Raw genomic sequence first — 27,032 nt, 5'->3', positions numbered from 1 at the left:
TGATTTACTTCGTTTAGATTTATAAATACAGTTTCTGACACAATAAACACATCTGAAAATGATTGATTGAGTTATTTAGCCTGTTGAAGTCATAATTTCAACATGTTCATTCATTTATAAATCTTACAGTTTCAAAGTAAATATTTTATTGGCAAGCAACATATTTCGCTTCAAACTGAATATTAGTTTGTAAACTAAATATATAATTTTCAAGCTGAATACTTACAAAATAAAAATATTCAGAGCTAACCTAGCTAGCACGGAGCTAGCTAGCGAGGAGCTTACTGGCTTAGTTCTAAAGATCTGACCTAAATATTTGCTTTACAAACTAAACGTTTATTTCGCAAACTAAATGCGTAGTGTACTAACTAAATATTTAGATTGAAGCTACATATTTAGTTTATAAACAAAATATATAGTTAGGAAGCTACATATTTAGCTCGGAGCTAGCTAGCTAACTAGCTTCCTTACATCGGCCTATTTAGCTGGTATTTACAGCAGCACCCCATAGTATAGATATATTAGATTATAATAATAGTCCCAATGAATCTTTTTTGTCAGATTAAATGTATCCTTTGAAAACAATAACCTTTAAGCAGATATTAAACACACTTTTCATTAAGTCTACACTTCAGTATTAAAACTTTTTTGTTTCAATCTTTTATTAGTCTTATGGGATGTTCTAATTTAAATGTCAGGATTTCATCATAATTAAGAGAAATAAAGGCTTTCAAATATTTATTTGTATGTAATCTATATAATACTTACTAAGTGATGAAGTTCCTGAAATAAATGGGCTTGTCAATAATATTCCAATGTATTGGATGAGTTTGTATCCAGGTGATGAGCTGTACCTGAATGCACCACAAAGGTCCAGTTCATGTTCTGGTTGATGACTACAGTTCTGACCCGGATCACCATCAAAAACACAAACATGATTTTTTTTTGGTTCCGTAGCGTTCCTGTATATCAGGGAAGATTTGACTTTCATCAGCCTTGTTTCTTTGATTTTATCTAAAAATCACACAAACTTCTAGCCACTATTCCCTCAGAAACCGATCCGGACCGGTCCGGTTCAGCAGCTTCAGCTTTTAAAACAAAGTTCTTCTCAGTGGAACTAAAGAACTTCAAGTCATCAATAAATCTGTTAATGTCTGAACTTTTAAAATGGAAACTCGTGTGTGTGTGTGTGGGGGTGTGCGCGCTCGCGTGTGTGTGGGAGATAAAATCACGTAAGTGTTGCGTCTGTTGACACTTAACACGTCGTCACACTCACACACTCAGCAGCTATCAGCGGCATCAGGATCACAGACTCCAGAGTGTGCTGCTCGTTTACCCCCAGCTGCTGCGGTGAGGCTCCTGGCCATGGTGAGGCTCCTGGCCATGGTGAGGCCCCCGGCCGCAGCCACAACTTACAGGCCGCACAGCTTTTACATGTGATGGTGGGAGGTGAACAAGGAGATCAACACACTGTTGCTGGCTGAATTAAAAATATTTATTCAACACTATCTTTAGTTTCATGTTAATTATGTAACAGAGGAATTAATGTTATTCTGTATTCTGTTTTTATATGTTTTATTTTCTAATCTTTGTATGAATCTTGCTTTGATTTATTGATGATATTTTAAAAGCTGTTTTGAAAACCCTTCTGTTGTCTTTAGCTTGTGACCCAGGATGAATGGAGGCCATTTTGTTTGTCAAGTTGTGTTTCATCTTTTCTGTTGGTTTTATTTTGCTCTTTTTATATGATGTTGGTTCAGTTTTGTTGTCTTTAAAGGGCTTATGAATAAAATTGGCTTAAGTACCTTTCACTTTGCTACTGTTACACCTTTTCTATTCTAAAAGTATTCACACTGCAAGAACACAAAATCTTGCCAATCTTTCCAATCTTAGTCCAGATTCTAATGCAAATGTCTCAGTACACTTAAAATAAGGCGAAACTTAAAATTAACTTTAGCTGAAAAACAAATGAAACTAATTTAAAGTATATTTTCAGCAAGACAGATGAGTGTTCACTGTAAAAACTGCAGTTCTTCCAAAAAGTTTTTTTTTGTATAGTGTTCGGTTCTGATTATTATTATTATTATTTATTTCAGGTTTTCCTCCTGACTCAGAGATAACAAACTGAGGTGATGAAGAGCCAGACAGACAAAGGCTGAGATGTTTGGTTCATCCTGGAGGCTCTGTCAGGGTGGGGTGTGTGTGTGTAGGTGTGTGTGTGTGACGTTATGCAAATGTTAGGCAGTAATTTTGTTTACTGGCAGTTAGATGGTTGAACCCCCCAGACACACACACACACACACCCACCAGCAACCGCAGAGTGTGTGTGTGTTGAAGCAGAACACACACATCACACAGACAGGACGATAAAAATTTAAACTGCCAGAAAAAGTTGATTTTCCAGCACTAAATGTAAAAAAGATTCAAATTTAATCACAAAGAGCCAATAAAACTACTAGAGCTAATAAAGTCACACAGTGAAAATTTAAAGCAACAATCAGGTTATTTATCTTAGCTGAATATTTAAACTGACATTTATAGATGAATCATTCAGTGAAACATGACTGGATGAATGAATTCATATTTTTCTTCTCTCAGGCAAAACAACCCAAATTATTTCTGTTGTTGCATCTAAAGAACCCAGAAACACCTGCAGAACCTTCAGAACCAAATAATCCTTCCAGAACTTCTAACACCTTTAATGGACCCATAAACACATCCACCTGAAACCGCATCAGGACCCAACAGAACCAGCAGGACAAAATGATTGGACCAAACTTAAGAACCTTCAGAACCTCTCCAGACCCAGTCCAGACATGGGAGGATGGATTCGAAACTCTTTAATGAACGACACAAAGCTGGAAAATAAAAAAGAACCCAATGGAACCACGAGACAACCTGGCAGAACTTTGAGGTTCTTAATGAAACGTCAGAACCACTGGCCCGGTTTAACGGAACCGACCCTGTTGACAGCTACCTGTTGACAGAAGGATCTCTCTCTCCTCCGGCTCGGCAGTGGAAAGTTCCCGTTGCCCCGGGCAACGAGTGGAGAGAGAGGGGGGGGGGCAGTTTGAATTCGGGTCGGTTCGGGACCAGCCCGGCAGGTCTGCAGCAGTTCATGAGCCGTCGGGAACCGGCCGGTCCAAACGGACCCAGTAGTCCCGGGGTCAAAGATCAGGCCAGCAGGTGTGGGAGATAAAAGAGAGAACTGAAGAGGTTCAGGACGGGTTTAGGGTTATAGTGAGAGCTCAGATCCGGTTCTGGACTCACAGAACCCAGACTCTTCAGTACATCTGAGAACAAAGTTCACGGTTCGACAAATGGACAGGAGCAGAACCGGTCCAGTTAACAGAACCGATCTGGAGGTCAGGTTAATTATAAATAAATAATAAATAAAAAACTATTTAAAGTTTATACTTAAAATAAACTTACAAAAAAAGATTAAAAAAAAACTCAGATGAGTATAAGTAAACATTTATAATAAATTAAGGAAAATGAATCGGACTTGTTCTTCCGCAATCAATCCAGGTTTAAACAGAGATCTGCTGCCACCACGTGGCCAAACTGCAGTACTGCAGGTGATTTTAAAAAATCTTTATTAAAGATACAAAAACAGTTTTTAAAGTCGCACATCACAACTAAAAAAAATTCCATTTAATAAGACAAACCGAGCAGAAAAATTTAGTTTTAAGAAATAATAAAAACGAGTTCATTATAAGAAAACTGATTTTCAAATGTTAAATGAAATTGATGTTGGTGGAATGATTGGGCTTTTTATGTTGTTGCAACAATTTAGCACTTTCTTAAACTGACTCACTTAAAAATGTTGAGGTTAACCACAACTTATGAATTAAGCTATTATAGTTTTATTCTTTTTTTGTTTAGAAAACCAAAATGTATTATATAAAGTGGAAGAAATGTTTTAAACAAAACTGTTTGGAAAATCCTAAAAACATTTAATGAGGTTATAGTGAGAAACAACAAAAAAAACACCTCGGTTTTTTAATATTTGTGTTACAAAACACACAGGAAGTGATATTTATATTGAACTAATTATTTTACTTTTTGTGTCAATGAAAAATAAAAATATTCTGTTCATTTTAAAAATACTTTCCTCCCAGGGTTAACAAAGAGTAGGGGGGTTAAAGACTTTTGCACAAGAGAGACCAGAGAAATCAAGTTCCTGCAGCATTTATCCTTTAAACACTATGAATAATTTTTATCCAAACAAATAACTCCAGAAACTATAGTTTTAACATTTTTAATATAAAAAAACTAGAAACATGGCTTCCAGTGTCCAGCAGGGGGCAGCGTCCTTCAGTCCATCATTAGCTTAGCTTAGCACAAACACTGGAAACGGGTGAAAACCGCTAGCGCAGCAGAAAAACATGAGATTCTGGGAGAAATCAGGGCGTACTGCGCCCTTAAATATAAGGCGGGCGCTGCGTCCTGATTGGCTGAGTTCAGATGAGCTGCGTCCTGATTGGCTCAGAGCGGTTTGGGCAGGTGAGAGACCTCATCCAGACACTCATCGTAGGCGTCCTGGTAGTCCGCGTGCGGTTTGATCAGGATGACGCAGGTCGGCCGCTTGGAGCCGGCGGAAGAGCCCAGATCCTGCACAGGCATTTCAAAGTAAGAGGAAGATAATTAGACTCTAAAATAAGAAAAAGTCAATTAAAAGCAGCAGATTTCAAAGTAAGAGTCGTAACAGACCAGCTTTTCACAATAAAATACATCAGGAGTCTTTAAAATGCTTCAATAAAATTTGTGCTTTTCAAAATAAGCCCCTTTGAAACTTTTCACAATAAAAGCCGGAAATAAACATGCATTTCACAATAAAAGTTTGCAGATGGGGAAAAAACCATTCAGGTTGTGGACCGGGATCTTTCCCCAGCGGTCAGACGAGACCGGACCGGACCGGGTCTTTATAGCAGCCGAACCGGACCGGATGTTTGGTCCCACTCACCACTTTAGACGGGATGTAGGCGTAGGGCAGGTTGCGGTCCTCACACATGACCGGAAGGTGGCTGTAGACGTCGATGGGCAGCGTGTCTCCGGCCAGAACCACGATGCTGCAGGTAGAGCAGCAGCGTTAGCACACCTGAGCCCCAGTGCATGATGGGTAGCTATACCTGTTCACATGTTTAAAAGCCCTCAGAGCTTCAGATGTTCTCCATTAATATTTGGTATCAGAACCAGTCATTATTAACGTTTTCCGTGTTTAGCGTGTGAATTCTTTCCCCGAAGTATTAGCACCCTGCAGCTGCCAGCCTATATGACCTCTGACCCCTGGGACTCACCCTTTCTCTCCTTTGTTGATGAACTTCTGGACCTCCTTGACTCCCCGCCGGATGTTCTTCCCCTTCGCGGCTACAGAAGAAACACAAACAGCAGCTGGAACTTCCGGTACCAGATAATCGGGACGCGGAAACGTGCAGAACCTTCCCGGGCTTCCTACCTTTCTTCACGCACTTGTAGAGCTTCTTGCTGAGCTTCCTGGAGGCCAGCGGCTGGGCGATGGGGTTGAGGTGAGCGACCAGCTCGGCGTAGCTCCGCTCTGGTCCCCCCGCTTCCGCCGCCGCGGCTTCCTCTCCGTCCGAAACCTTCTCCTTCTTCACTTTAGTCATTTCTGATCGATAATCGATGATCTGCTGCCTGGTTTATGATCCCAGTCAATCACAGCATCCAGCCGAACCACTCCAGCAGGCAGACACACGAGGTTCAGCTTCTTCTTCTGCTCTGAAAGGAAAACAGCACGACGACAGCGCCTCCAGCGACAAGACACTGAACTGCACTCATATTATTTTTACATTATAATTAATCTTTCCACATTAGATCGGAGCAGAATATCATTTTAATAAAACTATGTTATTAAAATTACTTTGAATTACAGTTAAAGTTGATAATCTGACTCTGTTTGTGATGTTTTTAGAGTGTTTAAATTAGTTTATAGATATATTTCTTTGTATTTCCTGAAAAGCTGTTGACATTGATATATTATATTATGTTATATTCTATTCTGTTATAATATATTGACGGCTGAGTGCAGGTTTAAAAAAAAAAAGTAAAACTAAATTTTTATTGAGCATTTGTCAAAAATATTTGATTATTTAGTAGATTCTGTCTGAGACCCTTCAATAAAACTTTACATTGTTTATTTTTTGCTTTTTATTCGAGGTATAAGAGTAATTTGTCTGTTTTCTTATGTTTTTTTTTAAATAATAAAAAAATAAATGTTTACATTCTTTTGTTTGGTGAAACGGATCCTATATTTAGGATGGTTTTCCAAGTCCAGTATTCTGGTTCTGCTTCATCTTATCTGAACATTTTCTTTTTCTTTAATCACAGTTTTCCTCCAACGGTCTTTCGCCGCTGAACAAAGCTTTTAACATCCTGGTCAGGGTGCCGGTGTGTTAGATCTCCCAGGAAATATTCTTTAAGGGAGAAACTTCTGGATCCGTTAGGCTCCACTGTCATGTTTCTATTACATAATTATCATATTTTCACAAGGAAATAAACCTAAATAATAGACAGTTATAAAATGTATAAAATCTTTATATGAAGCATTTCCACAAAGTTTCAAGGTTAACATCAAAACATCAAATAAAGATTTCAAATAAAAACAGAAACAAAGTAAATTAAATAAAACTTGAGAAACAAACTGAATAAAAATGAGAATATTCAAACAGGAGGATATTAAATCAATTAAACATGTTGAAATAATTCATTAAAGGCGCGGCTGCTGATGACGCCATCGCCTGTCGATGACGTCATCGCCTGCTGACGATGTCACTGAGAACAGTCGGGAGTTTCCTCCTCTCCATCTCTGTGGCCATCTGGCACCAAACGCAGGAAAGGCAAAAGGTGGAGCACAAGCAGTCTCTGCACAAGCTGCCCTGAAAACGACCAGAACCAGTTTGAGGGTCCAGAACCAGAGCAATAATAACAACAAACATTATTATTATTAAATAATGTTTAAATAAGCAGCTAATTCAATAATTCAAATTCAATTCAGCAAAGAAACAAACTAAAGATGAAAAATCTGTTTTGTTGACCAGTTTATCAGATTTTTATGTTAATTTTCTGAGCTGTTGATGTTAATATTTAGAATCAGTAAAATATTTTATTGACTCATCAGGAACAGAAACTGAGGCAGCAGCTTTTTGTCCTTACTCTGATGCCATAGCGCTGGCGCAGAGACACCCTGACAGACATGGCGATGGGACGGACGCAGCCCAGAGCGTCCAGCAGGGGGAGGCAGAGGCACTGGCCGAACTTCTTGGTGGTCCGACAGGCGAAGCAGGGGCAGCACCAGAAGGCGAAGCAGCCTGAGGACCACAAGGAGGCGCTCAGGGTCTGGACCTTCACTACTAAACATCTTACCACAGATTCTCTGTAGGATTTACATCTGGACTTTGACTAGGCCATTCTAACCCATGAATCTGCTTTCTCATAATAACTCTGGCTGGATGTTCGGGTGGTTGTACTGCTGGAAGCTGAACTTTGACCTCTTTCTCGGGTCTGCAGCTGCCAACAGGTCCCACAGCATAACGCTGCCACCACCATGTTTCACAGTGCGGTTTGGGTTAGCGTTATTCTCTCTCCTTCGTGACTTGTTAGTGTGTGCTGTGTACGTACATTGCTTCTTGTCTTGGCAGCAGTCGCAGATCCCGGTGGACCAGTCGCCCTCCTCAGAGGAAACCAGCACGGCAGTCTGCGGCGGCGTGGAGACGGTCCAGTTCATCCTGCAGCAGGATCTCACCTCGGCAGCCAACAGGTAGAATCTGCTCCTGAACTCAGAGGAAGCTCACCTGGGAGCGGCTGGACGGAGCGCTCTGATTGGACGGAGCAGGGCTGCTGGTGAACCTGATGGGCGCGTTCCGCTGGTTTCCTCCTGAGTCGGTCTCTGCACTTGTCTCAGGAGAATCTGTCATCCTGACTCATCCAGAACCACTGATTCATTATCATGAATCAGGTGATCCTGAATGCAAACAGATATTCATGGGAATCCCTTCCTCTGCTGGGTCCAGTCGGTCCAGTGAAACCAGTCCAGGGAGGAGCAGATCTGACGATCCCACATCGTTCAGATGAGGCCCAGAAAAATCTGGTGTGGTTGAGTCATGAAACTGTCGGATCTGGAGCCTCAGTTGTTGTTTTAGCTTTTCTACAAAAAATCACCTGAAGCTGCGTCTCGCCGCTGGGCTGTCAGTTCCTAAAAACAGTTCATAAAGTTCAACAGTCAAAAATTAACAGCAATACGTTGAGTCATTTAGCCTGTCATATGAGAAAAAATGTTTTCCATAGATGTCAAGGTTTCAAACTAAATATTTAATTAGCAAGCTTTACAAACTAGATATTTAGCTTGGTAGCTGACTAAATATTTAATTTGGAGCTAAATAATTAGCTTCCTAACTTAATATTTGCTCCAAACTACATGTTGCTAACTAAACATTGTGTTTGAAACTGTAACATTTATAAATTATACTATAACATGATGAAAATGTGACTTACTGAAACCCATTCCTTCTCTTCTGAGAGTAAATAATCCAGGTTATTGCTGTTCATTTTTGTTAACTTTATAAACGCTGCTCCGTTTCTGATCTGTTATCGTTTCTAAAGTTCGTGTCCCATTTTCGGCTCCCTGATTCCTCCATGATGCCTCCTGGGAGTCTGGATGTGATGGAGGCAGATAAAGACGCCTGGGGAGAAGAAGAAGAAGGAAATTACATGTGCGTAAATGGACATAAGAGGAACATGAAACATGATGAAACCAGTAGAAGGAGATCCATCTGGACCACCGGTTTCTGGTTTTAGCCCAGGAGGAGAACCAGCTGACCCGGGCCAACGATCCAGCCCTGCTTTTGTTTGGGGTCAGTGACGCGGTTCTGTCCTGGATATAAATGCAGCTCAGTTTGTGTGTTTGGTACCAGAATCCAGCGGGACATCAGGATGAAGCTGATCGGTTCTCTGACTCTGATCTGGATCCTCTGTAGAACAGGTAATCACATCAGAACATGATTCACCAGGGAGAGACGAACACATTCTCTGCTCGTCTGGATCACTTTGGTTCAGTCAGAACAGAACCTGCACTGAAACCAGCAGGTTTCTGCTGACTGGAGGGAATATTAAGGTTTTGGAGCGGTCCAGTCAAAGTCCTGACCTGGTTCTGATAGAGAATCTGAGGTGAAGATTAGGGAGAAAAACCAGAAGAAAAGTTTATTTTACTGTAATGTTCATAATGACATTTCCATTTATTATTGCAAAGGACATAAATGATTTCTGGCATATAATTTTAAAAAAATAAAATCTAATTAAAAACAGAATAATTTTCTTTATTCAAAAGCATTTTAACCATCTGTAAAGTTTTTTATCTTTAACTTTCTGAATCTGCAGAGCTGTGAATAGTTTTAGGAAAACACCAAATGTTTCAGGACCTTAAATATTTAAATTAACGAATGCTTGTGGGGTTGTTTTCCGTTACTCAACTACTGGTGGAAACTGGTCAGGCTGGTTCTGTTGGACCGCTGGCACTCCACCAGAACTGTACCTGCTCTCAGCAGTTGATCTGGGCTCCTTTTACATGAATTACTGTATGTGCAGCATGTGTCCACCATGATATGGTCAGCATGTAATATTTCTCTTTTAACAATAAAAAAAGTGGGTTTTCAGAAGGAATAATCAGATAAAACACTGAAACAGAAAATGAATCAGTTTATGGTTTACTTCAACTTGGAGAACTGGAAGTCTGAGTTAAATGTGTTGGTGCAGCGCATTAGCATTAGCTTCTCCTTACTACTGTGTTGGTGCAGCGCATTAGCATTAGCTTCTCCTTACTACTGTGTTGGTGGAGTGAGTTAGCATTAGTAGAACTAATGTTTACAGTTAGTGCTTTAGCATTAGTAGAACTAATGTTTACAGTTAGTGCTTTAGCATTAGTGCAGCTAATATTCTGACTAGCGGTGTGCACCACTGGTTGACAGCGTGTCTCTGGATCTTCCTCTCCTGATTGCAGCTGAAGCTCTGAGCTGTTATAACTGCACAGACCCGAGTTGTTCCAGCCCAGGAAAACAGACATGTTCCTCATCTGAGGAGATGTGCATAACAGCATCTAGCCGAGGTAACGTCCTCCTGGTTTTCCTACATGATGAAATGAGCTTCTGCCTGGTTTCCATCGACTCTAACAGCTCTTTGATTCTCCTGTTGGTTCAGCTTCAGGAGAACATCTCATCTATAAAGGCTGCGAATCTGCCTCTGTGTGTCTGAGCTCAGGCAATACGACCTTTTCACTCAGCACAGGTGAGACGACTATCGTAGCATCTGTTCTGTGCTGCAACACCAGCGACTGCAACGACCTAACACTGCCTGGTGAGATCCATAATAACACGTTAAAGCCGGTTCTGATCCAGGTTTCTTTTCCCTTGAGATGTTCTCTTCGTCTCGTTTCAGTCCCTGCTCCTCCAGTGCCAAACTCCCTGCAGTGTTTCTCCTGTATCCTCAATGACTGCAGAGAGGTCATGTGCTCAGGAGAGGAGAGTCAGTGCTTCACATCAATCTGTGAGTTTCTGCTGGTCACAGTTGAACGATTCACTGAGAGGAACAACCTGATGTCAAACTAAGTACACCCCTGGTCCAGCAGAAGGTTTCTGCCTGACCTCAGCAGCCTCCTGTGGTGGATTTCTGCTCAGCTCCCTGTAGGTCCCAGACCTGTGCCTGGTTCAGTCAGGCACAGGTCTGAACTTTGACTGGACCAGGAATAATTTCAGCTGTTCTGCTGTAGATTAGCTCCCGGGTTTGTTGATGACCCAGTTTTAACTGTTGGACACCTGGTCCAAACAATGACGCCAAGCTGTCCAGGTTCTATGGCCGCAGAACAAGCCCAGCCATCACACCTCCTCCACCAAACTTGATAGTTGGCATCAGAGCACACTTCTGCAAATCCACTAGCAGATTAGCTAATTTTTGGCTTAGCTTCTCCTCAGTTAATTTCTCCAGATAAAGTCTTGGCTGTTTTGTAAACTTTGAGATGAATAAAGTTCAAACCCATTGAGACATGGTGGGTATGAACATGGTTGAATTTAGCACTTTAACATTAGCTTATACTAAATACCATGTTAGCATTAGCGTTAGGTAAAATAATGTATATGATGCATTATGATTAATGCTTTAGGGTTTAGCTGTTTTAGCTGTTTAGGTTCTGATCATTCTGGTCCAACATCTCCATTCTGGTCTCATCTATCCAGAATAAATTGTCCCAGAGGTTTTGTCCTTCATCCAGACACAGAAAGATCACATGATCAGCAGATCCTGGATCAAACTTCAGGCCCTGCAGTCGCAGTGAGGCTGAGAGCAGCTGGAAGCCAGGGTGTCCCTCCCAGTGATTCCTGGACATCGGTTGATCTAATCAATAAGTCCCAGTAGTTGTTGAATATCGGTTGATCTGGTCGATCAGTTCTGCTTTTTCTCTCCACAGTGAGTATGGACGATCAAGAGTATCCATTTCTGGGCTGCATGACTCGTAACCTGTGTGACGCCGACCTGGGTCGCCTGTTCCAGGAAGACAACGTTCTTTTCAACATCAGCGGACTGAGCTGCTGTGGAACCAGTTTGTGCAACGACCCACCAGTACCACCAGTGACACCCACACAGACCAGTGGCGGTTCTGGTGTGAGACTGGAGCTGCTCCAGCTGCTGCTTGGTCTGCTGGTCTGCGCTCTAATCAATGACAAATCAATGCAAGGCTGGTAAAGTGTAAATATTACACTTAATATGTTTTGAATAGGTTTAATTGTATAAAACTATATAAAACAAAGTTTTAATTTCTCGTTTGTCTGGTTTTCTCAGCCTTTAATACCTGATAAAACAGATTAAATGTGTGATTTTTAAGACTACGACTCGTTTTTAAAGTGATCCAGATCCCTCTGAATTTAAAATCTCTTTTTACTTGAACATGATTTGTAATGAATCAGCCGACGACCGGTTTAGATTTCATTTTTCTGTTATATAAATCAGATTTTGTCAGTCCTTCACGCGGAGTTCCTCAGGGGTTTGTTTTAGGGTTTCTCCTGTTCTCAGTATATTAACCGACACATAGTGGATAAAATGTTTTATTATCTTAGTTTTTTAACGTGTCCAGGAGAAGCTCAACAGATTTCGTTTTCTAGAAGCTCCCGGCTGGTTTTTCGCCTCCTGGGAGCCTTTGTGTCGTAAACAACAGGGAAATGATGGAGACTGTAACGTTATATCTGGAGAGATCTAGCTGGCAACGCAGGCAGCTGGGAGGAGGAGACATGAAGAATGAAATGACGAGAGTAAATATGAGAGGAACATGATTTCATAGACAAGCAGTTGCTATCTGCTGCTGTCACACTGAACTGGAAACGTTTCTGGGTCAGCTTTTCTTTCCTCTGGTTCTGATTCACCGTCTGAGTCATCCGACACCCTGGGACCGGCCGGGTTCCAGATACTCACTTTACAAAAACATATTGTTTACTTTTCAGCATTATGAATTAATCTGTTATCTTCTGTCTGCTGAGACATTTGGCGACCAAGTGAAAATACTAAACACTTTAGATTACTTGATATATTACTTTCAAAAGTTTTATATAATGTTTAGAATAATTTTAGTGCTTAAAACTCCAGAATTTGGACTCTATTTTTTTGTCTAATTACATAATTTTTTATCATATTAAATTGGATGATCTGATCTGTTACTCTTTTTTGCCAAATACTAACTCATCGGATTCATTTTTTAAAGTGTAACTAAAACCTAAATCATTTGTTTTTTGTTTGCTGATAAATTGTCTAAATGGTTTATTTGTTTTTTCTTTCAAAATTTTGTCATTTTCCTGTAAATTTGCTCAGTCTTGCCTTATTTTGTCTAAATCCGTCTCAGTGCTGGATTAATTTTTCAGGCTTCAACTTTAAACACAAATAAGAAAAAAGTGAATTTAAACAGATTTTATTGAGATGTTAAATATAATTACTGATAAATAGCAAAGTTATTTTAAAGTAGGAAGAAGACCAACGCATCCAGACAGTCTGACTCCCAGCTCAGCTTTAGAGGAGCAGATTAGGGAGGGATTATATGGATTATATTCCAGGTTATTGTTGTTGATTCACGTTCAACGTCTCAAATGACGGCAGGTGAGAAAAACCGTCAGGTTTTATTTCTACAAGAAACCAGACGGATTCTCAAAACGACAGAAAGAAAAAACAAAAGAGACGAAACATCAAAGAAACATTTGTTAAAATACAGAAACACTTTAATCTGACTTTACACTGGGATTAATATTAACTAAGAGCCTTCAGTCAGTCAGACTCTGTATTCATGATCCACAGTAAAAAGTTTTCAGTGGATTTAATGGACCAAGTTTCTCAGGTTTCCAGGCAGAAATTAATAAACACAGAAATAAAATCACAAAGTTCACAAACAGAAAAAACAAGAACCTGCTTCCTCCAGGAGGTCCAGAACCAGAACCAGAGCCTCTGGGTTCCCCCACCAACCAGAAGCGGTTCTGATCCAGCAGAAGGTTTTCTGTTTCCCCACAGAGTTTAATGGTTTCCCGCAGGAAGTTTCTTCTCTAATGATGTCATTCCAGTCTCTGACCTCTGACCCCTGACCTTCCAGGTTTTGATTCATGAGCGTTTCACTGTTTAGCATCACCGTCAGAAACGAAGCTCAGATCGTTAAAAATTATTCATTAATCCTCGTTTTAAACATTTAAACCCTGAATCAGCTTCATGTCAAACGTTAGTAACAATAACAATAATAATAATATTAACAATAATATTAATGATGACGATCCTCATCCCCTAACCTGACCTTCTGACCTGAACATCAACCTGCCAGCTGAGCTCTGATTGGACGGCTCCCGTTATGTTTCCTGTCTCCACGGCGATGCTGGAAGTGGGCGGAGCCTCAGGGGCAGAACTCGTAGTCTCCTCCCCTGTCGGCGGCTCCGTCTATCTGGTAGACGTTCTCCACGGCGGAGGCCCGCTGGTGCAGCTGCAGCTGCAGGGTGGAGGAGGTGGAGCTGAACTGGACCTGCTGCCACAGCTGCTGCTGCTGCTGGGGAGGCCTGGACCAGAACCAGAACCAGAACCAGTTGATGAAGCAGAACCCGCTGAGATTTAATAACCACTAAAGCTACAAGAATCACAACAAACTGCAGAGAAACTCAGCAAAGAGAAGCTGGAATAATTCAGTGATATAATAAAAACTGAAATCCAGGAAGTAACAGGGGAAATTTCAAAAACAGAAAAATGTTCATCAGCAGTTTAACTTTCACCAGGACAAAAAGAAGCAACAAAAGGCCAGTAATCCATGCTAATGGAAAACTGACTGGAAGGAAAAACTGTGGTAGGAAACACTGACACATTTTAAAGTTTATTACTCTGAAGGTAATTACTGACATAAATTAACCCATGAAGCACATTTAAATTGATAACTTTTTACATTTCAGGAGAAACAAAAATAAAAGTTTCACTTTAAATCTTTTCAACACCTTCAGACCCAAATATAGAAATAAAATCAATATCTTTAAACCTCTTCTATGTTTTTCTGGCTGTTTTGTCCAAAACATTTTATATTTTCCTAAAATAAACAGACAGTGGAATATCGAAGGTCAAAAATGAATGACACTGCTTTTTATGGATTATTATTTTTAATGAGAGATAAAAGAAAACCTTGAGGTGGTCAGAGTTATTTATTTTATTGGTCAGATTTTTATGTTTTTTTTCTCTGAGCTAAAATCATAAAAATGAAATGAAGTAAATAATTTTAACTAGTTTGCTCTTCTGTTCAGAATGAATCTAAATGTTTTTCAGTAACTAAAATGAATGAGTGAAACTCCTGCTGTGGTGATTTGGGTGATTTAGAGAGAAATGCTCTTTTAAACGTGCAGATGTGGGTCAGTGTGTGGCTGACTGAGAGGAACATTAAAGGTCGTTTCTTCTTCTGCAGCTCGTTGTCACCCTGCGGTTAACGCTTTGTTTCCCCGGTGGTCTCGTGATGCTCGGCTCTCATCATAACGTTTGAACCGTGACATTTTAAACTGTTTGCATCAGCTGAATGCTGACAGGATGACATGAGTCAGAGACAAACGCTCAGGTTTCGCTTTCTTGTGAAAAAGGAAATCTGACTCAGAGCTTCACTTATTAAAGGGTCTCAATATTAATACTGCAGAGTTTAGTTGTTTCTATCTGCATTAACTAGTAAGATATGAAATATTCTGCGTATTAAAGGCTGAGTGATGGAATCAGATCAAACTGGTTTATCAGATTAATCCAGGCAGTAAAGGGTTAATGGGTTAAATCGCCAGCAGAACCGCCTGATCAGAAACCGTTAAAAGTCCGGACAGTTCTACCATCTTAGCTCAGACCTCTTCGGATCATGAAGCAGCAGCTGATGAAGGCCGCGTTGCATCATGGGAGTTAAACGGCTTGAAACCTGCGGTGAGGTTCGAGGCGTTTTGCCCGAGTTTCACTCTGAACACTGAGGCGAGCGATGATGATGATGATGATGATGATGATGCTCTGATGAAGATGCATCAACGTTTCCAGGAGAAGCCAACGAAGGCGAGTCATGAATGAATCAGCGGTTCATTTAACGGCGACCTTTAACCTCTTGGCAACAGAAACAGTTCGGTTTATAAAAATGAACAGAAGAATCAAAGACTCACAGTTTGAGCTGCTTCCATCTTCTGGCTGCAAACAGAAACATCAGAAACATTTTTAAAAGCACCAAAATGTTTGATTCAGTAATAAAAAAGAAAGTACAGCCTCTGACAGTTCACACTATTCTGGTTGGTTTCGGATTATAAAATTAATTACATGTAAGAATCAAAACACATCAGATGCAAAAGCAGGAAAAGTTAAAACAAATGACCCCAAACCCTGAACCAAGGATATTATAACCAAATTCAACTAAGGAAATAATGAAAACTGAAACATTTTGTTAACTGAATTAAATAAAAACAGTATTTAATGGAAAAATCTAAGACTAACTGGAATAGTTATAAAACTGTAACATTCAGAAATTATAGATATAATTTCCTTTGTGTTTATGAATTTATTTATTAGCCTTTCAAAGGGTACGTTTTAGTGATATTTTAGTTTTTTAGCTGTCTGTAAATTATAGCTTCTATATTCCTCCTGGCGGCTTCGCTATGCTAGGCTAGGCTAGGCTAGGCTACACTAGGCTACGCTAGGCTACACTAGGCTACGCTAGGCTATGCTAGGCTACGCTAGGCTATGCTAGGCCACAAAATTCCAGCAGCAGAAGTTGTTAGAAAACTCCGGAGTCAGCTGGTTGTTCAACAAAAACCAAACAAATTTTTAGAAAATGGATTCTTCTGCTGAGCATTCATGACCCAATCCATGTTTACATAATCACAATACTTTCACCATTTTTTAATTCTGCACCTAAAAATCAACCAAAGAGTGAAAAAACTAAAACTACCACAATAACTCAACAATATTTAACTAATAAAACCTAGGAAACACTTTAAAAACTAACTAAAACCAACTGAATTAGACAAGCTAAAGCCTCACTTCTGACTCCAGGAACTCGGTTAGTTGTGAAAATTTGACCCGTTTCCATAAACAAACGGTCTGTTTTCTAGTGCTAATTAAAATAGGAAGTTCTGGGCGTTGATGTGGTTGACTGAGTTCTGCTTCAGCTGAAACCTGTGAAGTTTGAACCAAACTGTGTCAGCATTAGCATTTGAACCAAATTAGCAGCTAGCTCTGGTCGTTTCCTCTACATGTTCACTCTTTGCTCTTTATTCTGCTAAATCAGCCCCAGTAAACTCACCCATGATGAAGAGTCCTGCTGCAATGAGCAGAACAGCCAGCAGGAACAAAACCAGCACCAGAACCACGGTCAGCATGTTGCCCTCCTGCTGCTGCTGCAGACAGAACCATGAAGCATCATCAGATCAGAACCAAACTCCAGCGGACCTCCTGGTGCTTCTAGAACCATCTGCTCTCCAACAGCTGGACCAGCAGAACGGATAGGAACCAGAACTCTGAGCAGCATGCATGTAGCAGGACTGGAGATCTGAAGGAACTCCTTCCATCAGCATCTGGGGGCGGGGCCATGGAAAAGCAGCAACCAATCAGAACGCTGAGAGCTCCATGCTAACCCTAAGTTAGCACAGCAGATAGAAATGGAGCTAAACAAAGAGTTTCTATAAATTATTAAGATGAATTTATGACCAACATCAAATATGAAAAACAACATGAATATAAGGAAAAGGTTTATATTCAACTTCCATTATAGCAGTGGTGGGAACTGCTAGCGAAAAAGCTAGCTGCGCTAACCCAAGCCCACTAGTTACAAATATTAGTTCAGTTATTGCTAAAGCGCTATACATGCATAATATTTAGCTAAAGCTAATCACATTCCTTTGCGCCGCCATTAGTGCATCAGCGGAAGTGTTTCCACCGCTGCATTACATCTTCAGGAAGCCAGGCTCTGCAGTGTCAGATGGTGTTTTCCAGCGCTTCCATGTGAACTTTGACCCTTGGTCACTCAACTTCAACAAGTGCACATAGACAGTTCCACAACCGTTAGCTAACTGTCCACTAGCCAATATCATGCAGTCATGATGTAGATGATGCAAGATGTTTTCAGGAGGTTGAAAGCAGGAAAAAGTCGGGATAAATTATCTGAATTATGAGGCTAGTGTTAGCTAGCCTCCAAACCTGGAGGCTAGCTAACACTAGCATCAGTTTGGTAGCGCAACGAGTCCAGAGCAGAATCCTCATCTGCAAGCTCTGAGCTTCAACACGACTGAGAGTTCATGAGCTTTTGCTCCCGCCTGATGATGATGCTGTGATTATAAAGCTGATCTGTTTGCTGAGATCAACAGGAACTGGACGAACATGGCGGTCAGTCTGATCTAGATGGTCGATGTGGTTCTGAACCGCATCTGATTCAGAAAGCCACAGCTCTTGTTTAAAACTGGAACACGTGATAAAATCTGCCACTGTGGTGACCCAGACCAATTATTTCACTCTAAACTCATGTTTGTAAAGCAGCAGATCATTATGACCAGTGGTCTAGAGGCAGACACGAGTTTAACTGGAACCCATCAGCCACTGAGTGACCCTGACTGGCTTTTCTGGTTGTTGTCTCAGGATGACCTCATGGTGCTCACCTCCTGTGTGAAGCTGCTGCTGTTAGAACAGGAAGTCAGGAGGCTCTCTGTGGTCAGCTGATCTGCTGGAAGAGGAAGTGAAAGCAGATGAGTTTAGAACAGCAGAATCAGCAGCTTGGCAACAGAGGAGAGAGTCATGCTGAACCAGACACATTACAGAACAACAGGGTCTGATGTTTCCTTCTCAGAACCAACTTCCTGTTTTAAAAACAAGATTTAATCTTTCACACTTTGATCAGACTGAGTCATCCTGGACCCTGCAGCCTCCATGCACAGATACCTGCAGTCTGAGCAGCAGCTGGTCTCTCTGAGGACGTCTGAGGTTCTGATGGAGTCCAGGTGGTCGGAGCTGGACACAAACACAGCATCACCATCAACATCATCGGCGAATGAATAGATCAATATGAGACACGATGTTCAAACATCTCAGAAAACTCTCCAAAATAATGTTAATAAAGTACAAAAGATCAAACCTAAATGATTCTCTGCCAGTCTCTCTGCTCTGGGTCGATACATCGATGAGTTTTAGGTTTTTGGACTTTAACCAACAAATATCTGAAGAACTAAAACTATTGATGGTGACCACAGTCAGTCCTCCAGACTGACCTGTCCTGCTGCATCTTTCAGTTCTTTCTCTGGTTCCACAAACCTGAATCCAGTCATGGCTCTTCAGCAGAACCTCTGCAGAACCTCAGGACATGTTGAGGACGTATTGGACCGACTGAATGAGCCGTGATGGAGCAGAGACTCAACTAAAACTGACAGGACGATCAAAGGGCACGCCAAAGCTTAAATCTGATTGGTCAGTTTGCTTTTGTTTATTTGACGGCTTGGCGCTTTTTCTGTGAGCTAAAAATGAATGACAGGAGTTTGAACCTCCCGTAGTTCTAAGAGCGGTTTGGATCCCGATTGAGCTTTTTACAGTGTGCGGTTCTGGCGGGTCGTCAGTTTCTGAGCTTCTTTGATGTTTCCCGAACTGGAGAGCTGATGGGTCACCAGTTAGCTGACATCTGCTGCTCTTCCTGAGCGTCTCAGGCTGCAGGTTAAACAACTTAATCTAGTGGAAACGTTCCCCACAAGAGTAAAAATTAAGCAAACATTGTTGCTTCACCTTCTCCTCCTTTGGACGTCTGACACCACCTGAACCTGGGAATCAACATCCTCCTCTTTCCGTGGTTCTCACAGATATATAGGCTTCGCTTCCATGTCTTTATTATTTAGCATCGTTTGTGTAAAAAAACCAAAACAAACGAAAAAGGGTGTGCTGCTTTAGTGGTTTAGGTTTGTGCTGCTTTGGAGAGGTGGCTGTGCTCTTGCAGGTCAGGTGCAGTGATAGTTTGGTACCCTCCGATATGTTGGACATTTTTTTTCCGACATCTGCTGGTGTCAGCCAGCTGGTGACCCGCCAGCTTTTAAGTTCACAAAACCACAAAGAAAAGCTAATAAACCGGCGACCCGCCAGAACCGCGCACTGTAAAAAACTCAGGCAGGATCTTATAACTATGGGAGGTTCAAACTCCACTCATCATTTTTAGCTCACAGAAAAAGCAAACTGACCAATCAGATTTAGGCTTTGGCGTGCCCTTTGACCCCCACAGACTCACACTGATGTGCGCTACATACAAGATGTTTTGGCACAAAATAACTTTTTCTTCTCTCTATAATTTTGTTAATAGTAAAGAGGGTTGGATAATAATAATAAAAAAAAACTTCTCTTTTCTTTTTTTCATTTTAAGGAAAATCTCAGTGCGTCCAGCTGAACAGCTGCAGCTGCAACAATCCAAACTCTCAGTGACTTGTAGACAATTTAGATTCACACAGAAAATCTCCAAAAGGGAATCAAACTTAAAACTCTGAACGAAGAACTTCTGATCACATAATTAACCAAAGCTGCCATGGTAAATTATTACTGATAACTATTGTCAGTAGCCCATAACATAAATATTATTAGATCACATGTAATAATATATACATATATGTATTATTGTTATAAAGGCTGAGCCAAGAAAATTCATGTCTGTATCCCAGACAGAGTAACCCTTCGTGTTACTCTGTACCCATGAAGAAGCTCCCAGTCTCAAAAAGGTTGGTGACCCCTGGGCTATGGACTCCTCTTTGGGTTCTAAAGGATTAAGACCTGATATCAGTCTGTCATATGTGAGCCATAAATCATAACCATTCAGCTTAACTAAAGCACCAAAAATCAGCTGCTGTCACTGTTTGGGAAGAGGAGATGCTTTATACTTTCCTTCTTCACTGATGATATCTCAGAGTTAAACTAAACTTTAGTCTCAAAGCTTTATGAATTTTAAGAAATTAAAGTTTTCACTAACAGTCACCATGATCCACAGTTGCCCGGTGTGAAGAGCTGCCGCCTTAAGAAAAGGAAAATCTGAGTAATTTCTCACCTCTTTCAACTCTAAAGTCAAAATGATGTTTTTGATCATTGAATGGTCCGTTTATCTGGACTCTGCAGCCGTATCTTCCAGCATCTTCCTCTGTGAGGTTGAAGATGGTCAGAGAAACATCTCCTTGATCCAGTTGTTCCAGTAGCTGATACCTGCTGGAAGCACTGGTCACAACTTTATGTCCGTTTGTAGAGATGAGCTGATTGTTGCAGCCATATGTTGGTATTTCTCCTTTTCCCCAGCAAACATGCACTGCTCCATGGTCTTTTATCTCATATTTACAGAGCAGAGTCACATTCTGACCCGTCTGACCAACAACGCTCCTGCCGTCACATCCTGACACTGAAAACAGAATATTAACAATCAGTTAAACGTCTCCATCTCTGGCTCATTTCACAGACAGAAACCAGTTTATTGTAATTAAGTGGTTTAATATGATTTTATGGTCATCATTGACTTCAATGAGTCATAAAGTCTGAAACTAAAGACCAACTGAAACTACAACATGTCAGTGATCAGCAGAGCTTCGTCTCTGCAGCTGATTTGATCTGAGAAAGTTTCTAACAAGAACCAGAACCTTCAGAGACAAGATGGAAGTCCTTCATTTAAAAGAACAAAAACCCTGCATGTAGAAACACAGAACTGTAGCAACACAAACTGGATCAGAACAGGATGATTACCTGTGAGCAGCACGATCAGCAGCACGATCTTCATGATGAACAAGCAGCACGTTTTGACTACCAGCTGCTGAAACTCTGCTGTCACCACAGCTGCTTCCCACGGGGCGGCAACAAGAACTAAACCTCAGAGTGGCCTGAGAGGAAGTAGAGAGGCTGAGGGACAGAGAGCAAGTCTTCAGAGCTTCCAGGAACTGGAGACACCAAACCAGACCTGCTGCTTCCTCTCATCTTTTAATAAACATCTAAACGACAGAAACAGCTTTAACCTGAAACAGCTTCATGTGTCATAGCGTCTCAAAGTGTCTCTGCAGCTAACAGTTCTAATATAAGCTTTTAATGAAATAATAAACATTATTTCCAACTTTACAACTCAACTTTAAATTATTCATGCAATATTTTCTAGGTTTAGTGGCTTCATTTAGTCTTTTTGTTCACCAGAATCAAGCTGTTGCTGTTATTATGTCACGATAAGTTTAGTTTCACATTAACTGAATCAACAGGATGTGCAGAAAAGCAGCATCTTTGTTTGATTAATGATCAAAAATAACAGCTCAATTCATTGAGTCAGATTAAATTAACAGCACATCACAGCTTAGACCTGCTGCTTCATGACGATGCCAGAGAGCCACCAGGTCTGGACTCTCTGTTCTGATTCTGTATCTCAGCCTCAAATTGCGTTTTACATCATTTTTCTCTTCAGAGGCGAGAGCAGAAACCATCTCTACAGAGAACACCTGCTATGAATACAGACAGAGACCACAGAGGTCCCAGTTCCTGGTGTGGTTACAACATGATGGTAATTATTAGACAAACAAAGCCGGTGAAATAGAAATTAATATCTAAAAATAGATTATAAAGCTTAATTTGATAACATCACCAAATTAATAGATTTCATCAATAAGAGTTTACATTGTAAACACTGTCTATTTGCCTTAGTGTCCACTGGGGGGCGCCACTCATACAAAGTAAAAGGACCAACATACAGCGTCACAGCTGCCCTTGATACAATCATAAACTAACTCCTGTTGACAGGACAATCTAGTCCTCATCAGTTCTTATTAATGATCAAATCTACCTAAATAAATTCACTGTATTTGTTGTTGATCTCCATTTAACTAATTGCTTTTAATAGAGCAATGACAGACTACTTTCAAAAGTAAATGGGCATATTTCCTTCCCTCAGTAGCTACTGTGCAATAATTGTTACTTGGACTGGAAACTCGGCTCTATGCGTCCAAACTGTTTCATAAAAAAATGAAAAAGTTGATCCTCCCCGTCGGGGAATCGAACCCCGGTCTCCCGCGTGACAGGCGGGGATACTCACCACTATACTAACGAGGAGTGACCTGGCAACACATCGTGTCAGACCAGTTTTATCCACTGTGAGTAAAGAAATGCCTTGGGGCAAATCAGTGTCATTTAGTTCAGGCTGGCTGCATGTGGGGTTTTACCCGCCCACAGAATCAGCCGAGACTCTCTTGGACTGGAAGCTGTTTGTTGTTTTTACCTTTTACTTTGGTTTTACTTCCGACTGTTAGTCATGTAAAGCAAAGCTTTTTTTCCCCTGATCGTATTCAAATATGCAAAATTCAGCTTAAGAGTTGCGTGTGTGATTTTACAAAATAAACAAAACCTACGACCACAATAGGGTTCAAGTTAAGTCTTAAGTTAAGTTACAAGCAGAGTCATGAATGAATGAATCAGTTTAATGGCGACCTTTAATGTTTTGATGTCAGAAACGGTTCAGAGTTTCTAGAAACGAACAGGAGAATCAAAGACTCAGTTTGAGCTGCTTCTTGCTGCAAACAGAAACACCAGAAACATTTAAAAATATACAATAATTGACCCCAACTCTGATCCCAGAGCTGGTAGAATCATGTGCAGCAGTAAACGGCCTCAGTGGTTGTTTTCCTCTCCAGCTGCTGGACAGATCGGGTCACTTCTGACTCCAGAACCGTCTGGTAAACACAGGAGGTTCTGGTCCAATCACAGACTTCGAGGTGTTCAGGTCCTGTGGGGGAAAAACAAACCCAGATCACCATTCCTCCACCACCGTAATTCACCATGTGCAGCAGGAGTAGGAAATTTAGTGTAGTAAAGCTGCGTTCAGACTGCAGGCATATGAGAACCATGTCAGTCTTTTTCACAGCAGTCTGAACGGCTCAATTCTGATCTTTTCAGACCAAGGAAAAATCTAATTTGTGCAACTACTATATGTGGAACTAAATCAGATAAGCATTTAATAGATTTCAAAGCATCTGCAGTCTGAACAGTTAGATGGCATTTTATCTCATAATTTTATCTCATAATTATGTCATAATTGCGGAGTAAAGAAAATGAACAGCCTTTGTCAGCGTGCCCAGGTTGCTCAGCAGGTGGTGGGACAGTTCTGATAAAACTGTGAGAGTGGAATCTCGCTGATCCGGTTTGCAGGGTCCAACAAACATGATAACTGGCTCTCATTTTCAGTAATTTCCCTTGTAAAGGTCCACACATTCACTGTTTGTCCTTGACTGATGCTAAATCAGCCACAGCAAACTCACCCTTACTGAGGAGTCCAACTGCAGCGACCAGAACCACCAGCAGCAGACCCAGAGACATCATGCTGCCCTCCTGCTGATGCTGCAAACAGAGAGACATGAAGAACCATCAACTCCTTCAGGAAGTGATCAGCTCGATTACCGTTCAGAAACGTTTGATTGGTAAAAAAGCACTGCTGTTTTTAAACGTCTCTAAAATCAGCCCCGGTTTAAAACAGGGACAGGTTCGACGAAAACTGTCACTGTTTGATTATTTCTATCTAAACCGATTCTGGAAAAGCAGCAGATCATTATGACCACTAACTGAACTGATCGGCAGTGAAACACACCAAGTCTGCTGTCTGTGTGTCACATCTGTTATTAACATCCAGGTTTTAGCTGCAGTTTTTCCTCAGTCACATCAACTCTCTACGTCACATCAGACATTAAGTAAAGCTGACTGGTTCGTCATGTTCCTACCTCAGCTGAGGTCAGGAGGCTCTCTGTGGTCAGCTGATCTGCTGGACGAGGAAATGAAAACAGATCATTTTAGAACAGAACAAACTCTGAAATCAGGGGTTGTAAATACTTGTAGAAAGATGTGAATCCTATTTGCAAGGTCAAAAATTGCAGGCGACTGAACAGTGTGAGAGCGTTGATCATGTGAACTGAACTGAAAGGTTGAAGTGGCATCAGAACCGGTCGTTTCCTGAGGAGCTTTAGCCCTGCCAGGGCAGATCAACTGAGACATTTCTGGTCTGGTTGTGTCTCTGGGCAGCAGCTGTGTGATTCTAACTCTGCATATGGATCTCTGCAGCCTAAACCCCGTAAAGCTGAGTGTTTGGAACCTAGCATTGTACGGGTTTAGCAACAAAAGTGAGGATCGTCCAGCCAACTGATGACGAACTTGGACTTACCAATGATAGGTAGCAAAGGTACATTAGCAGTTAGTTAGCGGTAGCCGCAATCTTAACAAAACACAATGACAATTTCTGAGTGCAAGTCAAGCTTTTGCCTGACAGAAACGTCCAGCAAGAACAAAAAAACCCAGAAAAAACCTACATGGAATATAAGTTTTCAAAACAAAAAATAAGGCCTGAGATTAATGGATTTAAGGCCGACTTAATTAATTTAAGACATTTGAGTCATGTATCTAAAATGAAGGCTTTTATTTTAGATACATGAATTTAAGACTTTTTAAGGATGCACAGACATCCTGTCATAAAAGCTCCTCATATGTCCACAAAGTATCTGTGTAACGATAAAATGGTTTCAGGTGGAGAAAGAAAGAAATTTGTTAAATCATTATGTTTAATCAGTCATAATTTCGCTCTCATGTCTCAAAATATAATGCTTAAATAAATAAGTTTTTTTAAAAGTCAAGCAGCATCAGAAGCTTGATGACAGATGAGGGAGAGATTCATGCAGACAGAACAGGATAAACATGACAGTTTCTGATGTTTCTTTCTTAGAATCAACTTCCTGCTTTTCTAACAGGAAGTTTCACACTTTGATCAGACTGAACCATCTGGGCCCTGCAGATTCAAGCTGCAGATCTGATGGACCAGCTGAGTTTCTACCTGCAGTCTGAGCAGCAGCTGGTCTCTCTGAGGACGTCTGAGGTTCTGATGGAGCCCAGCAGGTCGGAGCTGGACACAAACACAGCATCACCAGGGATCAGGTTCAATCAAAACGAACTTCTTTCCAGATCGTGTTCTACTGAACATCTGAAAAATCCCAAAGTTAGAAATTAAATTTTAGTGATTGAGCTGTTGGCTGAAAAGAAGAGATTTTCTACCCAAACGAGTTAAGATGCTTCACTTCAGACTAACACTTTAACTAATGTTTAGATTTGAGCTCTTCTTATAATAAAATATTAACGGGGTTACTGAAAAACAAGAAAAGTGTTTCTTTTATAAATTACAGCCAGGAATAATTTTAAGAGGGAGAATTTTAGCTGCTGCTGGTCTTTGAAATTAGATGTTTGGTTGATAATAAACTGAACTGTTTCGGCTGACAGTTCACCGTCTGCTGCAGTCCGGAACCAATTCTACCCATCAAACCTCACAACATTTTAGGAAATGAAGCAATTAATTAATTAGAAGATTTTTATCAAAATCATTTAAACATTTGAATTGTAATTTGATGGTTTTGTCCAGTTTTTGATAATTGGCTTCAGAAAATGAACATTTAAAGGAAAATCTGAGTAATTTCTCACCTCTTTCAACTCTCAAGTCAAAATGATGTTTTTGATCACTGAATGGTCCGTATATCTGGACTCTGCAGCCGTATCTTCCAGCATCTTCCTCTGTGAGGTTGAGGATGGTCAGAGAAACGTCTCCTTGATCCAGTTGTCCCAGTAGCTGATACCTGCTGGAAGCACTGGTCACAACTTTATGTCCGTTTGTAGAGATGAGCTGATTGTTGCAGCCATATGTTGGTATTTCTCCTTTTCCCCAGCAAACATGCACTGCTCCATGGTCTTTTATCTCATATTTACAGAGCAGAGTCACATTCTGACCCGTCTGACCAACAACGCTCCTGCCGTCACATCCTGACACTGAAAACAGAATATTAACAATCAGTTAAACGTCTCCATCTCTGGCTCATTTCACAGACAGAAACCAGTTTATTGTAATTAAGTGGTTTAATATGATTTTATGGTCATCATTGACTTCAATGAGTCATAAAGTCTGAAACTAAAGACCAACTGAAACTACAACATGTCAGTGATCAGCAGAGCTTCGTCTCTGCAGCTGATTTGATCTGAGAAAGTTTCTAACAAGAACCAGAACCTTCAGAGACAAGATGGAAGTCCTTCATTTAAAAGAACAAAAACCCTGCATGTAGAAACACACAGAACAGTAGCAACACAAACTGGATCAGAACAGGATGATTACCTGTGAGCAGCACGATCAGCAGCACGATCTTCATGATGAACAAGCAGCACGTTTTGACTACCAGCTGCTGAAACTCTGCTGTCACCACAGCTGCTTCCCACGGGGCGGCAACAAGAACTAAACCTCAGAGTGGCCTGAGAGGAAGTAGAGAGGCTGAGGGACAGAGAGCAAGTCTTCAGAGCTTCCAGGAACTGGAGACACCAAACCAGACCTGCTGCTTCCTCTCATCTTTTAATAAACATCTAAACGACAGAAACAGCTTTAACCTGAAACAGCTTCATGTGTCATAGCGTCTCAAAGTGTCTCTGCAGCTAACAGTTCTAATATAAGCTTTTAATGAAATAATAAACAATAGTAGAATGTG

General features: G+C 40.8%; 4 protein-coding genes and 1 non-coding gene across 11 annotated transcripts; 1 reads left to right on the top strand and 4 right to left on the bottom strand.

Moving 5' to 3' along the window:
- Positions 1 to 4,103: 4,103 nt before the first annotated feature.
- nhp2 (NHP2 ribonucleoprotein homolog (yeast)) lies at positions 4,104 to 5,758 on the bottom strand. The gene is made up of 4 exons (XM_028031814.1): positions 5,459 to 5,758; positions 5,301 to 5,370; positions 4,967 to 5,072; positions 4,104 to 4,614 (listed from the first exon to the last, which is right to left on the bottom strand). The coding sequence occupies exons 1-4, from the start codon at positions 5,625 to 5,627 to the stop codon at positions 4,489 to 4,491; spliced, it is 471 nt and encodes a 156-aa protein (XP_027887615.1). The 5' UTR covers positions 5,628 to 5,758; the 3' UTR covers positions 4,104 to 4,488.
- A 779-nt stretch (positions 5,759 to 6,537) lies between these two features.
- Positions 6,538 to 8,669, bottom strand: LOC114153337 (cornifelin homolog B-like). Its single transcript, XM_028031815.1, has 4 exons — positions 8,512 to 8,669; positions 7,639 to 8,212; positions 7,174 to 7,328; positions 6,538 to 6,896 (listed from the first exon to the last, which is right to left on the bottom strand). Exons 2-4 carry the CDS (start codon positions 7,742 to 7,744, stop codon positions 6,771 to 6,773), a joined length of 387 nt encoding a protein of 128 aa, XP_027887616.1. The 5' UTR covers positions 7,745 to 8,212; positions 8,512 to 8,669; the 3' UTR covers positions 6,538 to 6,770.
- Positions 8,670 to 8,826: 157 nt separating this feature from the next.
- LOC114153335 (urokinase plasminogen activator surface receptor-like) lies at positions 8,827 to 11,883 on the top strand. Its single transcript, XM_028031813.1, has 5 exons — positions 8,827 to 8,998; positions 10,013 to 10,117; positions 10,210 to 10,365; positions 10,447 to 10,554; positions 11,471 to 11,883. Exons 1-5 carry the CDS (start codon positions 8,950 to 8,952, stop codon positions 11,743 to 11,745), a joined length of 693 nt encoding a protein of 230 aa, XP_027887614.1. The 5' UTR covers positions 8,827 to 8,949; the 3' UTR covers positions 11,746 to 11,883.
- Positions 11,884 to 12,942: 1,059 nt separating this feature from the next.
- Positions 12,943 to 26,827, bottom strand: LOC114153334 (hepatitis A virus cellular receptor 1 homolog). Of its 7 annotated transcripts, none has more exons than XM_028031806.1 (7): positions 26,669 to 26,827; positions 25,987 to 26,328; positions 18,442 to 18,510; positions 18,162 to 18,226; positions 16,814 to 16,907; positions 15,681 to 15,705; positions 12,943 to 14,078 (listed from the first exon to the last, which is right to left on the bottom strand). In XM_028031806.1, the coding sequence occupies exons 1-7, from the start codon at positions 26,700 to 26,702 to the stop codon at positions 13,919 to 13,921; spliced, it is 789 nt and encodes a 262-aa protein (XP_027887607.1). In that variant the 5' UTR covers positions 26,703 to 26,827; the 3' UTR covers positions 12,943 to 13,918. The 7 variants fall into 7 exon arrangements, with proteins under 7 accessions (XP_027887607.1, XP_027887606.1, XP_027887608.1 ...); XM_028031805.1 differs by lacking the exons at positions 25,987 to 26,328; positions 26,669 to 26,827 and adding exons at positions 20,570 to 20,911; positions 21,250 to 21,408; XM_028031807.1 differs by lacking the exons at positions 25,987 to 26,328; positions 26,669 to 26,827 and adding exons at positions 20,570 to 20,911; positions 21,250 to 21,408 and having other exon boundaries at positions 16,814 to 16,904.
- Positions 22,519 to 22,590, bottom strand: trnad-guc (transfer RNA aspartic acid (anticodon GUC)). Its single transcript has one exon. It is a non-coding gene; the product is annotated as a tRNA-Asp (tRNA).
- Positions 26,828 to 27,032: the final 205 nt, after the last annotated feature.

This window comes from Xiphophorus couchianus, chromosome 11 (assembly GCF_001444195.1).
Source record: "Xiphophorus couchianus chromosome 11, X_couchianus-1.0, whole genome shotgun sequence".
Taxonomy (NCBI): domain Eukaryota; kingdom Metazoa; phylum Chordata; class Actinopteri; order Cyprinodontiformes; family Poeciliidae; genus Xiphophorus; species Xiphophorus couchianus.
Note: the sequence above shows the minus strand (reverse complement) of the source record. Positions and strands in the feature narration are given on the sequence as shown.